At 57.7% G+C, this 16,169-nt stretch overlaps 2 protein-coding genes across 3 annotated transcripts; both read left to right on the forward strand.

Annotated features, from left to right (window-relative positions):
- Positions 1-397: 397 nt before the first annotated feature.
- TNFRSF13C (TNF receptor superfamily member 13C) lies at positions 398-3,944 on the forward strand. The gene is made up of 3 exons (XM_048953337.1): positions 398-610; positions 803-1,012; positions 1,663-3,944. Exons 1-3 carry the CDS (start codon positions 481-483, stop codon positions 1,974-1,976), a joined length of 654 nt encoding a protein of 217 aa, XP_048809294.1. The 5' UTR covers positions 398-480; the 3' UTR covers positions 1,977-3,944.
- Positions 3,945-9,993: 6,049 nt separating this feature from the next.
- On the forward strand, positions 9,994-16,154 carry SHISA8 (shisa family member 8). Of its 2 annotated transcripts, XM_048934155.1 has the most exons (4): positions 9,994-11,076; positions 14,783-14,907; positions 15,051-15,197; positions 15,774-16,154. In XM_048934155.1, exons 1-4 carry the CDS (start codon positions 10,547-10,549, stop codon positions 16,049-16,051), a joined length of 1,080 nt encoding a protein of 359 aa, XP_048790112.1. In that variant the 5' UTR covers positions 9,994-10,546; the 3' UTR covers positions 16,052-16,154. The 2 variants fall into 2 exon arrangements, with proteins under 2 accessions (XP_048790112.1, XP_048790122.1); XM_048934165.1 differs by lacking the exon at positions 15,051-15,197.
- The last annotated feature ends 15 nt before the right edge of the window (positions 16,155-16,169 follow it).

The raw sequence follows: 16,169 nt of genomic DNA on the forward strand, positions 1-16,169 counted from the left end.
AAGGGGCTTTGACACTCCTTGCCAAGGGCCTAAGCTGGTGATACGAAGGGTGTAGCAGGCAGGTTCAGCCTTTTTGTGTTGGTCTTGGAGTGAGGCAGAGCACCTGGCCCAGGGATTTCTGTCCCACAGCTCATGTGGACACATGGCCCACCAGGGGGCTTCTGCAAGGGGCTGCCAGCAAGTCCCTGATGCTGTAGACTGGGGTAGATCTTAGACGCTCAGGGGCTAGGGGTGACATCAGATGGGGAGGTGATACCACTGGGCCAGGGCAGGACAGATTTTAGCATCACATTTTGGAACAGAGGGGCTGTCAGTGGGTGCGTTGTTGGCCTCCTCCTCCTGGGCGAAGATCCGCCCCAGGGGAAGTGAAGCACTGGGAGCCCCAGGGGAGCTGAGGCAGCTCGACAGACTGCATCTCCCTCTGCCACCCGCCCTGGGGCTCTGCGATTTCACACTCGGGCAGCTGCTCTACGCCAAGCCATGCAGGAGCGCTCGGCCATGGCCTCCCCAGGAAAAGCAGACGGCGGTGCCTCCTGCCTCTCCTCCCATTGCTTTGACCTGCTAACCAAATCCTGCGTGATATGCTCCGAGCTGTTCGGGGACAACTCAAGTAAGTGTGGCCAGGGTTAGGTGGTGAAGGGGGCGGGAGGATGCTGTGGGGTGGGCTTGGAGGAGACCTTCTGTGGGTCGCGGTGGAAGTGGCAATGGAGATGGGATGGAGCTCCATGACTGCAGCCGCAGTGCTGGAATACCTTGGTAATGCCATTTTGCCCCTTCTGACCCTGCCGGCATTTCACCACAGCAAAGCCCGCCCCTGGAGTGCCCAGCTCAGACACACTGCCCACCGTCCCCTCCATGCACCTGCCCAGCAGGCTTCTGATCTTTGGGGTCCCTGCATTGGTGGGACTTCTCCTGGCCTTGGCTGCCCTCTGGGGCTTCCTTGCCTGCAAGCTGGGGAAACGGAGGAGGAAGAGGAGGAAGACGGAGCAGGAGGTTGAAGACGGAGCACGAGGTAGGAGACTTTGTGCTTACTCTATTGGCTCCTTGGGGTGGCTCATATTTCCTACATCTTCCTTGGGTGCCCCAGAGGCCACCCCTCTCCCCAGGGCAACATGAAAAGAACTCAATACGCAGTGGGAGCCATGTGAATTGGGGTACTGTGCTGAGGACCCCATAAGGTGTTCCCAGCATCCTCTGACACTTGCATGCCACTGCCACTCCAAGGAGTTGACAGTGTCAGAGCCAGCCCTTATCAGCAGAACACAATGCACCAAGCATCTTATGGGGTCACCCCTGAAGACACCGTTGTTGGGGTAAGGGATAGAGCTGTGCCTCTCCCCACAGGGCTCTTCCAGGAGGTGAAGTCACAGTGCCCCACCAGGGATCCCCATGAACAGTACTGAAAACAAAAGAGTGAGAAATCCCACGACAGCAAGCGTGGGGAGGCACGTGGCCATTGCTACTTGTAAACAAGTCTATTTTTAAATGGGAAGCAATCATGCCCAGTTCTTACTGTTAGCACGGGCTCGCAGGAGACTCGAGGCACAAGTGCATGGCTGCACTTCCCCAATTACATTTTTGGGGGAAAAAAATGTGCTACAAAGCAGTGTGGTGGGGAGATCCCTGTTCCAGCCCCTGACCCCACTTCTCACCCTCTCTCAGAAAGCCTGGGTGATGCCGGCCCCCTGCCCAGCTCCAGCTGCTTGGATGTCAGTACTCCAGAGGGGAACGCCAACCCAGCACAAGGCCCCTGCCCACACCGCAATGGAGGTCTGAGGATGCCCAGGAGGGATGGAGCGAAACGGCGGCCGTGCTGCCAGGGTGATGCTAAGGGTGATGTGGTGCTGCTGGCCACTACCTGGCCCCACCATAAGGAGCATGGCCACGGCTTCCCGCTGCCGGCCACCGAACTGGGAGCCACTGCCTTGGTCACCACCAAAACCACCCAGGAATGCATGGGTGAGGAGAGACTGTGACAGCCAGAGCCCTTCCCTAGGGGACAAAATCTTGCACGGACATAAGCTGCACCAGAACTGGGTTTCGCATTTTATGTTTCCCCATTTGTATGGAGTCCCAGCCATGCCTGCAGTCACTAGAGGAAGCCCAAGGATTCATGCTGTGTTACCAAAAGCTGCTGAGCTATGGAACTGGGGAGTCCAGATGGGTCTGCTGCTGGATGGGACACTTCTAGGGACACGGGGCTGGAAGATCAGCAAGAGGGGAAGCAGGGAGTTCCTTTAGGACCGAACCCCATCAACATTAGCTCGATGATTGCTACTGACCAATGGCTTGGGGCCTTATGGAGAAAAGCTCATCCAGCATCTTCTCTATGCACAGTTTTGCTTCTCCTGTCCCCTTCATGCTGTGACATCTATATCCCTGCTCCCTTTAGGCATTGTTATTTGGTGGCAGGCACCCGTGGGCAGTCAGGGGAACTCCCTCTGCATCTTGAATGCCCAGGGAATGGGAAACAATTCATCTTTTTGATCAGGGAGCAAGGGAAAGAATCGTGGAAATCTGTCTTTGCTCTGAGCAATGGTAACTGAAGTCAGCGAGAACCAGAGGCAGGCAATGGAGACTGCTGGTTGGGAGGAGCACTGGCTGCAGGAGCTTGTCATGATGGCCCCAGACAACCATCGCTTCAGCTCACAGTGGCTGCAAAAATACTGCATGTCACTTGCGGTGACAGGACTCACAGTGATGGATGTACCCATGCTGCACACAACCAGGCAGGGAGTGATGCGAGCGTGGGAGGGATGACTTAATTTATGTGTGTGTCTTCAGGGGGTTGCTATGCGTGAGAATTGACCAGCAGTGCCAGTCCAAGGCAGCTCAATGGCCATGCTCACACATAAGCCAATGGCTCACCTGTGCAAGAAGCTTTGGGAATGAAGCCAATAGTGCAGATTGTGCTCTCTCCCAAGATCCCAGCTTTGCTCCTCATCCACCGTTTATTCTGGCTTCCTATGTCACCACCACCAATGACTGCCACACCCAGCAAGAGCATTCTCCTCCCTATCACAGCCTTCAGAAGATGGAGGATGCTGCCGTGCTCACCCAATGGCTATGGAGGTCCAAGGATTGAGCAGTGACATTGTATCTGGCGGCATTGCCTCTGCAGGACCACGCGGTCTTGTTAGAGGGTGATGCCTCCCTCCTCTCCTTGCCATAGATGCCATGTTGGCTTTGCTACCTTCATCCCAATGGGGAACCATTTGGGCACATGAGCCTACGTTCTTCACCACACCTCCTCTTTCAGATCTAAACCCACTTCCTGAGATGAGCCTTGCTCCAGATAATGCCTAACACATCTCAAGACGTGATGTGTTCCCATTGCTGGGGCTGCAGTCTCTGCACATCTTATTAGGTGGAAGTCCATCAAGTCCAGCCCTGGACACACTCTGAACAACTCTAGGGAAGATGACTCCATCATCTCCCTGGTTGTAATAGAAGGACCACTGGGAGGCAGGACAGCCTACTTCATGGACAGCAGGGCTAGGAGGCAGAGGGAGCAGTGCTGCTGCATCTCCCCTTCCATTTCCTATAGCTGTGACATATGGGTATGGTTCAGACTCCACACCAGAAAATAAACTCCTATAATCTTGTTGAAAAAAAACACCTCTTTCTGCTCAGGTGAGGGTTCTGGCTCTTATTTCTTCAGGTGTTTCTCCTTTGCAGGATACCATGGTGGGGTATTGGAATGGGCTGCCCAGGGGGGAGGTGGGGTCACCACCACCATTGCTGAGGGTGTTCCAGAACCGTGTGGCTGTGGCACTGAGAGATGTGGTTAGTGGGCATGGAGGAGATGGGCTGATGATAACACTAGGTGATCTTAGAGGCCTTTTCCAGTCTTGATTCTTTGATTCTATGGCCACCAGTGGGGCATAAAGTGGGGAAACCCCAGGCAGGTTGTGAGGGGGACTTGTCTGCTGCTCATTCACCTTTGGGTGCAGCTGCACCAACTCAGGCCCACTCTCACATCGCTCTCCCTCATCCTCCCCTCACTCTTGTGAGTCAGGATCCCCAGAGGACACTTGTGGAGCCACCTCGGGCTGCCTGCCAGCAAAGGGCACTGCAAGCCTGCAACACATTTCTCTGCAGATCCATGTGGGACACCACACTGTCCCCTCCCAACTCAAGAGCTCCACACCTCTGTTGGAGAAGGATTGCCCCTCCACCCACTGAGCTGGAAAAGGCCCCCATCTTATTTGCTGTTCCCCAAAGTGGCTGAACAGGGAATGTTGCCCAGCTCCGTGCACTCTCTATCTTGGGACACGGCCTCCCCAGTGCTTCTCATCAGCATCTGTAGTCCATAGTCACTACTACTGCGTAATGACAGTCATTAGGGAGAGCGAAGCTGCCTCAGGAATGGAAGCGCTGACGGAGTTTGGGAGCCAGATGGTGTTCGCACTTAAGGAAAGACTGAAAAAAAAATACCAACACAGAAACACACACCAAAAGCCACTCCACTCCAATCAGCCTCCATTTCCTTCTCTTAGTGTCAGTATCGTTCTGGTCCCACTCATCTTCTGAAAGGGTGCACTGGGAGACGCTGAAAGCGATACCTGTGTTGGTTTCGGGAGCTCCCCTTGGGGTGCCACCTGCCCCAGTGACACCTGGGGGGGACACGGATGGGCTGCGGGCATCTCACCTGAAGCAGCACCCCCAGGGGGAAATCCCCCCTCTGGCCCCAAGAAAAGCCACCTTGGGTTGGGTGAGAGCAATGTGCACAGAGCTGGGCTCCTTGGGGCAGGAGGAGGGGCTACCATGGGGCCCCATGGCACAGGGATGGGAAGTGGGGGTTGGAAAAGGGATGCTGCAGCCCCAGTGGGTCTGTGGGAGTGAATGGGGAAATGGAGATGGGGATGGGGATGGGTTGGGATGGGATGAGAATGGGGATGGGGATAGAGATGGGGATGGGATGGGAACGGGAATATAGATGGAATAGGAATGCAGTGGAAACAGGAATGGGAACTAGAGAGGAAATGGGAGTGGGATGGGGATGGAAATGGAAATAGAAATAAGTATGGGGATGGATATAGGAATGGACAGGTAATGGGAATTGGATGGCAATGGGAAATTGAAAGAAAATAGGAATGGAAAATTCAGTAAAAATGGAGAGGAAATGGAAATGGAATCAAAAGGGAAGTGGAAAGGAAGTGGAATGGAAATGGAAGTTGAAATGGAAGTGGGATGGGAGTGGCGTGGAGTGGAAGTGGAGCTGGTTCCAGCAGCCCCCTCTGAAGGCACCAGCTCCGGTGCCAGCAGCACATCACTCAGCCCCTCCTCTTCTGAGGCTGCTCCTCTGTCTCCCACCCTCCTCACTCCATTTCCCTTTCTCCTCCATCTCCATGGGGCCCGCAGGGCAAGGAGGGGGGCACCGACCATGTCCTTCCAGCAGCGCTGCGGCGTCGGCCGGCTGCTGGCAGCAGCTATTCTGGGCCCAGATCGATGGCAGCGGCGGCACTGGGAGGGGGAGAGCGGGGCTGGGGGACTCCGGGGAAAAACCCTGGGTCTGTGGCTGAGCCTGATGCTCTCAGCCCTATTTACAAGCAGGGACCACCTGCGGTCAGGGATGAGTGAATGGGATTTTTTCAGGAGTTTTCTCCATCCCTTCCTGCTCCCCAAAGGGTTTCAGTGCAGTCACTGCCACCATCAGTGCCAACAGATGTGATGCTGAAGGCCACAGCAATGGCATATCCTGGCCGTGGGCGATGTGGGCACAGAAGGGCAGGAGTGGCATGTGGGGTGGGCAAGGAGAGGTATGACCCAGGGCTTATCCCCAGGAGCACTCCTTATTTGCTCTCCAACTCCTCAATTATTTATCTCTGCTGAAACAAACTCAGCCAAGCAAACTTCATGCCCCGTAGTGACACCGCCAGTTATTAAAAATAAAATAATAAAAATTCCCCAGTGAGTCACTTAAGATGTACATAATCAGCTCCAACTACAGCCATAGTGGTGTTCATGAGTCGCTGCTGAGTGCAGGGAGGGCAGGGCCGGGGCTGCATCCCCCTGCTGCATTTTCCAAAATGAATACATGGGGAAGAGTAAACCCTGAGTGTCCCCACCGACAGGTGGGGGTGATTGTAACACACACTGGAGGGGGGCCAGATATCAGCCCCAGCCTTGACAGGGGGCAGATCCCTGCAGGGGTGAGGGTCCTTCACTGGAGATCCTTGTGAGATTGCCACAGATGGGGGGAACCATGGGCATGGGGATATGCGGGGAGATGTGGGGGGATGTGGTAAGATGCAGGGGATATAGGGGGGTGTAGGAGAACATAGGGAATGTGGGGCAATGCAGGGAAGTGTGGGGGGATACAGGGAATGCTGGAGATGTAAGGATGCAAGGGGATGTGAGGAGATATGGAGATGCAAAGGGATGCAGGGTATACAGCAAGGATGTGGTGAGGTTGTGGGGGTGCAGGGACGTAGGGGATATAGAGAGGATGCAGTGGGCTGCAGGGGGATGTGATGACATGTGGGGGGATACAGAGGCTGCAGGGATGCAAGGAATATAGAGAGGATGTGATGAGATGCTGGGGATGCCAGGATGCAGGGAGATTTTTGGGGATGCAGGGGGATGCAGCAGGGGCTGTGTGCAGGTGGGAGGGCTGCAGGAAGCCCACCTGTGGGCTCGGCCCTCGCCTCTCTAACATGTGGCCCCATGCAGCCATTCTCCGCATACCGCTAGCATGACTGGCTGTGCTTCTTCTCAAGTGCTGGGAAAGCAAAGGGCATAATTTTAGGAGAAGCGTGTGAAATCTGTTCTGGCAGATCATCCAGAGAGCTTTCCAGCGAAAAGAAAGCATTAACATTTGCTAAAGGTCCCTGCAACAAAGCGAGCGGTTCCCATCAGGCAAACCCCACAGTGACTGGGGGTTTGGGTGCTGTTGACCCAGAGCACTCAAGGTGAAGAGGCGCAAAACTCCCTGGGGTGTGAATGAGGACAGCTGGCTGCGGACCAGCAGTGCTCTGGGAATGCTCTAGGAGTGCCCTGGGGTTTGGATGGTGCTTCGACACAGTAGGGCTGTGCAGGGGAGGGGAGCAGGAGGGCTCCCGGGTGCGATGGTCACAACCAGGAGGGGGCACTGACGTGGTGCTGTGTCCCCACCGCGTCTCCTCCGTGCCCCAGCCTCCTTTTCCCCCATCTCACTCCCCCAAGATGGATTTAGGGAGAAGGAGGGGCGAAACCCGCAGCTCGTGATTCATCCCTACTATATTCGCGCTTATTATTAGAATGATGAAAACACAGTCGGAGCTGGAATCGCAGATGTAGGGCTGCCACTAGGGCAGTGCAGCCGCTAGCTCTGGTGCTGCAGGATTCCACCCAGCAAGCAGCAGGGCCTTGCAGGTGGATGCATGGGGTCCTGTGGGGACAGCTGCACTGGGGACCCGCTCTGCAGGATGTGGGGCTCAAACCCCACACATGCAGTCTCAGTGCTGCAGGAAGCCCAGAGTGATGTGGGATGCAGCACACGTAGCGTCAGTCCTTTGGGATCGTGAAACAGTGGGTGACCCCCACCGGTCCCCAGAGAGGTGACGGCACCCCTATTTCCGTCTCTGGCCTCGCAGGGAACATGTGGGAGGTATTTTTATCCCACTGCCAGCTCCCTTAGTCACCGATGCTTGCTTTAAATGGGTCAAGAGGGAATAAAGCTGCTGCAGCCCCGGCCTGTCTGGGAGCACACACACCCGCAGCAACCCCGCAGAGCCAGGAAAGCTCTGCCCCGCTTGGGCAGCATCGGCCCCAATTAACATCTCATTAAAGCCCAGTGGTGGGAGAGGGGTGACACATTTTGGAGGAGCAGGATTGCCACACACACTGGGCCAGAAGGATGTGGTGGGATGGGTCTGAGTGTGCAGGGAGAGCCCCCGGGTTTGCATTTGTTGCCAGCATGGGTGCAACGAGGCACAACAGCATTTGACATCAGTGACCCCAAAATTGCAGTGATACTCCAGGGATGTGGGAAGATGTCACCGTGAACTGGTGACATCGTGACACGGTGACAGCCTGGTGGGGATGTTCATCCCATTGGGAGGGCAGGAAGTGGGCAAGGAGCAGGGCCACAGCATCGTGCCCTGAGGAGAAGCAGCGGGAAATGTCTCCTGATGTGGAAGATGGTGGAAGGGCTGCTCAGGTGTTGCTAATTCTCCAAACCTCGTGGAGCAAAGCAGTGCTTCAGGGCAGAGCTGGCTTGCAGGTCCACATGGGGTTACCAAAGGCCAGAAAGCAGCTGGCCAAGAGTTGGAGGTGGATAAGGTAGGAAAAGATCTCTAAGATTACCTAGTCCAACTGCCAGCCCATCCCCACCATGCTGACTAACCATGTCCACATCCACACCTCAAGGGATGGTGACTCCACCACCTCCCTGGGCAGCCTGTGCCACTGCAGCACTGCTCTTTCTGAAAACTTTTTCCTAGTATCCAACCTGAAATTCCCCTGGTGCAACTCAAGGCTCTCATTCTACTGCTTTTAACTGGGAGCAGAGGCCAACCCCCACCTCGCCACAGTCTCCTTTCAGGTCATTCTAGAGGGTGAAGTCTCCCCTGAACTCTTTCCCAGACTGAACAACCCCAGTTCCCTCAGCCGCTCCCCATCAGACTCGTGCTCCAGACCCCTCACAGCTCTGCTGCCCTTCTCTGGACACACTCCTGGCCTCCATGTCTTCTGGTAGTGAGGGGCCCAGAACTGAACACAGCACTCGAGGTGCAGCCTCACCAGAGCTGAGTAAAGAGGGACAGTTACCTTCCTGCTCCTGCTGGCTGCACTACTTCTGATACAAGCCAGGATGCCATTGGCCTTCCTGGCCACCTGGGCACACTGCTGGCTGATAGTCAGCCAAGTATCGAACAACACCCCTGATTCTTTTCCTCCATACAGCTTTCCAGACACTCTGCCCCAAGTCTCTAGCAACCTGGGGTTGTTGTGACCAAAGTGCAGGACCCAGCACTCGGTCTTGCTGAACATCATCCCATGGACCTTAACCCAGCAATGCAATCTGTCCAGGTGGCTGTGTAGGGCCCAGGTAGGAATTTTCTACCAAATCAGACAGGTCTGCATGCAGGCATCTCCCCACACTGCCCTGGCATGGCCGCTGTGCCCGCGGAGCTCTGCCGGTCTGCCACGGAGCCGGCACACCGCACGCTGTTCCTGGCCATATGGCTCCAACCTGAGCCCAGTGAGCTCGGGCGGATGGGATCGCTCTGCTGCTCTCCTGCATCCCCAGTGCTGGAACGTTGCTCTGTGTATGGATGCTGGGGTAGCTCCTGGGGTGGGGTCAACACCAGAGGGACATATGGGGTCTGTGCCCCAACCCCCCGTGACACAGCCAGGTTTAAATGCTGACTCCCTGTGCAGCACGCACTGTATGCATTTATTTTCCTTTTTTTTTTTTTTCTAAAATAGCTCTCGCTTTGAACAAATTCCCTCCCGACCCCTCAAGAAACTGTTTGGGTTTGAACCCGACGCCGTTGGGAAGCGGGGAGTTTGTACATCTCGACTTCAGAATGTTTGCAATTATCATTTTAATGGCAAACGCACATATGCTCCCGCAGTGTATATAGGGCATTGCGCGGTGCGGTTCCCCGCAGCCCATTCCCAGCCACGGCACTGAGCGCAGGCGGGGGAATAACACCCATCTGCGTGTGCAGGGCTGGGAACGGGGCTGCCATCCCGAGCGGTTTGCCCAAGGCCAAGAGGTGACATCGAGAACACCGTGCCATGGCTCTGCGTATTGACGCCCCTTGGATGAGATGGAGCCCCAACCACCGTCATTTGGGGCCGCAGCCCCCACGGGGATGCTGGCAGGTGCCGGCACAGCAGCTCCACCCTTCCCCGGAGGTGGTGCTCTCCCCGCTGCCCCTCTCCCCTCGTCCCCCCGGGGGGCTCCGGAGCTGCGCGGCGCGGGAGGGGCGCGGGGCGGTCCCCACCCGACGGGGCGGGCCGGCTCGGTGCCGCCCGGCGGGGCGGGCGGGCGAGCGGCGGAGCGCTGCTGCAGGAGCTTCTCCGGTTTCCCCGCCGAGCCGTGCCTTGCTGCCTCCTTCCTCCCTCCCTCCCTTCCCGGTGCCGAGGGCTTTTCGCTTCTTCGCTCTTATTTTTTCTTCTCCCTTTCTTCCCTCCCTCTCTCGGTGCCGGCAGTGCGGAGGGGATGAGGCGACCGAGGGTTCTCGCCGCTCCGGACCGCTGCCCGCATCCCCACCCCGGCCGGGGGCTCTGCCCCAGCCCTGAGCCCCGAACCCCGAACCCCTGAACCCCCGAACTCCCGAACCCCCGAACCTCTGCATCCCGCACCTCAGAACCCCATTGGCCGTTTCTGGGGGAACAGAGACGGAAGTGCACTTTTTTCCCCCACTTCTTAATTTTTCCCCTTTTTTTCCTCCCTTTTTGCATCCCCTCCTCGGGGCTTCCCCCCAGCCATGGGGCTGCTCCGGGAGGGCTCTCGCTGGGCAGGCAAGCAGCTGTAACCCTCGCCACGGTGCACGGAGGAACGGGGTGGGGGGGGTCCTCCAGTGGAGCAGCGCTCGGTCTTCTGGGGGTGGCCATGGCCCCCCGGAGCCGCGGGCGGATGGAGCGGAGCTACGTGGTGGGCATCTGCTGCCTGGTGCTGCTAGAGCGGAGCTGGGGCGCCGAGCCCGGCACTGGGGACGGCGGTAACAGCAGCCGGGCACCGGCGGTGGAGGACACAGCCCCCGCGCCCACTGAGCCCACCCCAGGAGGGGACCGTTGCCGCGGGTATTACGACGTGATGGGGCAGTGGGACCCGCCATTCAACTGCAACGCCGGCATCTACCAGTACTGCTGTGGGACCTGCGGGTACCGCTTCTGCTGCCAGTTCAAGGCCAGGCGGCTGGATCAGAGCGGCTGCTCCAACTACGACACCCCCAACTGGGTGAACACGGGGCAGCCGCCCGCCCGTGTGGATGAGAGCCCCGAGGGCCCCACCCGTGACAAGACCAACATGATCGTCTACATCATCTGCGGCGTGGTGGCCATCATGGTGCTGGTGGGCATCTTCACCAAGCTGGGCCTGGAGAAGGCACAAGGCCCCCAGACTGAGATGACGGTCTCCAGGTAAAGGGGTCTCGTTCGGTCCTCCCACTTCCCCCAGCCCCATGCACAGGGTGAGCCCCACTGTCACTTCATCCCCAAGGGGATGAGAGAGTCCCCAGACCCTAGCATGCAGAGGGGTGGTGGTGGCAGCTATGTGTCACTCGTCTTCTCCATCCCTCATTCCCTCTGTCCCTCATCCTGCCCATCTCTCCACTCCTCTGACCCTTATTTCCTCTGTCACTCATCCCCTCTGTCTGTCATCCGATCCGTCCTTCATCCCTTCCGTCCCTCATCCCTTCTGTCTCTCATCCCTTCTGTCCCTCATTCCCTCTATCTCTTGTCCCCTCTACCCTTCATCCCCTCTGTCCTTCATCCCCTCCTTCCCTTGTCTCCTGCATCTCACATCCCCTCCATCCTTCACTCCCTCCACTCCTTGTCCACTTGCTCCATCTCTCATCCACTCCATCCCTTATCCCCTCCATCCCTTGTCCCCTTCATCCCTGACTCAGTGCTGTCCCTCTGTCCCCAGCAGCTGATGATGTGGGCAGAGTGCTTGTTGTTGGAAGTGGCTTTTTGCCTGCGTGTGTGCCTTGTACCCTGGTGGGATGTCACTCCCAGGGAGGGGACTCAAGCTGCATACCATGGGGTTGCCAGCCCCTCACTTCTCATGTGAGCTCCTGCTCCAGGCAAACGGTTCTTGTCCTGTGTCTGCGCCCAAATCATGGTTTTGGGCAGCTGCTGGGGAGGGATGGGCACAGGGACAGGGAGGACAGGGACAGGCAGGGCTAGTGGCTGCAGTCCCCTTGATCCCTCCTTGCATTATGTTCCTCCACTCAGGTTGACGTTTCTCTTCCTCTTTTTCCTCTTTTTTTCCCCCCCTTTCACTTTTCTCCCCCGATGATTACATTCAGTGAGTTTAACACTTCTCAGCAGCTGACAGCAGCTACAGCCTGGGTACAGCCCTGCCCCTGCGGCTCTGACTCAGATCTGCCCTCTTCGTCCTCCCCCAGCACACATGTGTGCACACACATAAACACATCTTCCTGGGCTTTTATTCTGGGAATTTAGCATGGCAAGGAAATTATTTCACTGAGATGACGCTCTGGTTGTATCCACCACCTCAGAGACCTGCATGGGGATCTGCTTGGGGACACCTAGTCCTGGCTCTATTCCCATCCCTTCTCGCTTCACCAGGTGCTGTGGAATTTGCTGTCTCCCCAGTTCTGTGCACCCCCTTCCAAGGATGCACTCCAGTTCCTGCCAGCATGCTCCAGCATGGGGAACATGCGGCTCATTGCCCAGCAGATCCTTTTTTCCCCGAGGCTACTGATTTTTTTGGACACCACCATATGGAGCGGGAGGAGGCGAGCTTCCCTTGGGTGCCTCTCAGGGACAAATCCAGGAGCCTGCCTCTGTCCTGGCACGCACTGGGGTCTTGTGCATCTGTGGCTGAAGGTCCCAGCCAGGTGCCACCATCTCCTCTGTCCCGATGTGAGATATCTCATTTGGGCACCATATCTCCACCCGCCTCTTGCCGCGCATGGGCACTGCGATCTCGCGTCCCGCCTGATGCCGCAGGTTGCAGCTTCTCATTTGCTCCTCAGGAGCTGCAGCGTGGCCTCGGGCCAGCTCCCTGTTGCATGGCCTCGCTGGTTCCTGTTCCCATCCACCCATCCTTCCACCCATCCATCCATCCTTCCGCTCATCCACCCGTCCATCCATTTTGTCACTGTTCTTCCACTCTTGCTGCTGCTCACACTCGGTGTGGTCCACCTCAAACACAGCTTCTTCTCCAGGCTCTCACAGCTGGGTCCAGAAAGAGGTTCAGGCACCTAAAACACTGCGGTTCCCCCATGTCCCTGTGCCTCTGCAGGTCCGTATGGCGGCTCCGCCAGGCTCACTCCTTCCTACTCGGCTAGCACTTGGCACCATCCCCATGCTCGCTCGGCGTGCCCAAGGCTCTGTGAGTCAGGAACACCTGCCCATGTTTTTCTTGAGGCTGCCGATGTTGGGGTCCTTTCAGGGCAGGGGGATCTGCTCATGTCTACCACATGAGGACATCCTCATAGAGACCTACAGGAGGCCCACGGAAAGGGGCCTGGGGGCTCTGTAGAAAAGGAACAGGCTGGGTCTCTGTGCTTTCTGGGGCCCCAACCCTGCTGGATATTCCTGGTATGGCCCCAGCCTCCATCTCCAGGGATACCCGAACAAGGCCCAATGGTGAGGTCCCATGCTGTCACCTCTATTTTTTGCACCAGTGGCTCAGGGACCAAGTGTGGCATTCCAGCTCATTCAAGGGAGATGCCACCATGTTCTCATCTTCCTCCCTCCCCCAGAACTTTCCTCTCTGCTCACTCCTGGAGCTCACATTGGGACAGTTTTGGGGGTGCAAGTTGTGTCCATTGGCCAGATCTTCCAGGTGGGGTTGTGCACTGCATCCAGGTTGCCTAGGGCCCACCCAGCACCCATGGCCACAGTGATGGATGGAGATCTCACTGGTACTATATTGCAGATAGGAATTTGATGTGCCCCACAGTCCTCATCTCGAGCTGCACTCTGAGGCCATCCCAGACCTTTAGGTGAACTAAGTCGATGCAACTTGAGCCTCCCCAGACCCTCAGAAAAGAGTCAGTGTCCTCCAAAACCACGATGGGGAGCCCTCCAGGGCCACCTCTTGTGCTTGAGACTCACGGATGGGAATGGAGCTGCTCTCACTGTTATTGTCCAGGCAGTTGGGGCCAGGGGCAGGTTTGTGGAAAAGAGCACTGATGGATTTATCTGGAGAGGAAAAGTCGCAGCTAAAGGACTGCTCGAGCTTGGTAAATAGACCCAAGGAAAAAAAAAAAAAAAGAAATAGGTCAAATCGCATCGGACCTCCTGGTGAAACGAGCCTGGGTGAGTGCTGGGCCCTAGGGACATGCAAGGGAGGCAGCAGCTGACAGCACAGCAGCTCCCGCAGTGACAGCCACAGCCCCGCGAGCCGCCGGCCCTGCACGCTGCCTGGCATCAGCCCCAGGCTGCTGGGCCATGCTGGTACAGCCCCACAGACTGGGAGTTCTGATGGGGAGAGGGCTAGGCTGCAGGAGGCTGATGGATCTTTAGGAGGAGATGGTTTATGGGGTAGAGGCACCTCTACAAGTGCAAAGCCCAGCGCTGATGGAGGCTCAGGTGATGGGCTGAGGTGGGCAGGGAGCTCTGGGTCTGTCTGCTCCCTGCAGTGTGCCCAGGTGGCTGTTGAAGATCTGCAGCAGACAGCTTTCCAGGTGCAGCCTCACTAGTGCTGAGGAGAGTGGAAGGACAACCTCCCTCCACCTGATGGCATCTTTCAGCTTAACGCAGCCCATCGGCTTTCACTGTGATGAAGGCATGATCCTGGTGTGTGTCCTGCTGTGGGATGGCCACTGTGTCACAGCGGTGCTGCAGTATCCCCAGGCCTGAACAGTAAATGGCAGGGTGCTGTGTCTTACGTAACGGTGCTTAATGTTTAATGCTATCGCTTACTGGGAGGACGCAGTGAATGGCAACACCAGAGGCCACTGGTGCAGCCTCCTTGCTACAGAGGGGTGACCCTCTTCATCATTTCCCCAGGCCCTGCTCCCAAATGGCTCCAGTGAGGGGGCTGCCCCTTCTCCCCAGAGCTTGCAGCGTGTTGCAATAGGGACACCTGGACTGGGATGGGGGATGTAGGCATCGCCTGATGGCCCTGTGCTCCTGTGCCCCTCCCCAGGACGCTCACCGACCTGCTGAAGCAGCCAGGCCATGGCCCCTCTGAACACATCGATGGCCTGATGGGCAGCATGCAGGTGCAGCTGGGCGAGGGGCTGCCCCGGGGACCCCCAAGGAACAGCACAGGTAAGGCATAGGCTCCCCAGTCCCTTCTCAGAGCCTCTCTGAGGTGCCAGCTTGCTGCTGGGCATGCTGCTGCCCATGGGGGGAAACGGGAGAGGCATCTAAGAGGGCTCTGCACTCCCCTGAGCCCTCACCTCTGCTCCCAGACAAGTTGCCCCTGAACAACGCGGTGGACAGCACTGGTGTCACCTCACTGGGGCGGCCTCACGGCCACAGCAAGCGCCCGCTGCTGGGCAGCAGCCTGAGCCCACCAGCCCCCAACTACACTGCGTACAGCACACTCACAGCTGGAGGTGAGCAGGGAGTGGAAGGGCATGGGGGCATGGCGGGGAGGGGGCAATGCACAGCATCCTCCCATGGACCCCCAGCACTGCCCAACCAATTAGTGTCCAGGTTCTCCCCCACGGACCCATTGCTAGCCAATCAGTGCCCATTATCCACCCCATGGGCACTGTCAGTCAGTACCCAGGATCCACCCTCCATAGACCAACTGCCTGGCCAATCGGTGCCCAGCATCCCCCTCATGGACCTGCTGCCCAGCTGATCGGTGTCCAGGATCCCTCTCCATGCATGCACTGTGTTCCCCAGCCAATCACCATGCAGACTCCTGCCCAGACCTGCAGCACCACCCAACCGGTCAGCAGGATCCCCCATGGACATTCCACACTGCTCAGCCAATCAATGCCCAAGATCTCTCTCTACACTCCTCACCAATCAGCAGCTAGGATCCACCCCCTTCCCAGCCAATCAGCACCCAGAAGACCCCCAATGCCCCCTCCCCACCCCCCAACTCCATCTCTCAGTCAATTTCCCCCTGCCAAGGGATGGGGTGCTCCATGGGGGTGACACCAGTGTCCCTGTCCCTACAGAGAGCATTCCTGAGGACTTCTACATGTGTTTTGGGGAGCCAGAGGTGCCCCCCCCCAGCACTCTGCCCTTCCCAACCACCGAGGGGCCAGAGGGCTGCCCCCCACCAGGGGTCACCAAGGCCAAGGGCCTCCCCAAAGCACCAGGGGGCTCTGCCTTCCCAGGGGGCTGGGAGGGAGGCCTCCCCCGGGGCCTACGCCGGCCTGGGCCCACGGCACCGCTGTACGGCCAGGCTCACCGGCACCTGGCCACCAACAGCAAGACTGAGGTCACCGTCTGACACCAGGACCAGCAAGGTGCCATCACCAGGGGACAGGCAACGAGTTGTGGCTGTTCTCAGCTCACTCCATGGATGGGCAATGGACTTAAGCAGCAGATTGGCTGCACAGCCTCGTGTC

This window comes from Lagopus muta, chromosome 1, assembly GCF_023343835.1.
Source record: "Lagopus muta isolate bLagMut1 chromosome 1, bLagMut1 primary, whole genome shotgun sequence".
In the NCBI taxonomy this organism is placed as follows: domain Eukaryota; kingdom Metazoa; phylum Chordata; class Aves; order Galliformes; family Phasianidae; genus Lagopus; species Lagopus muta.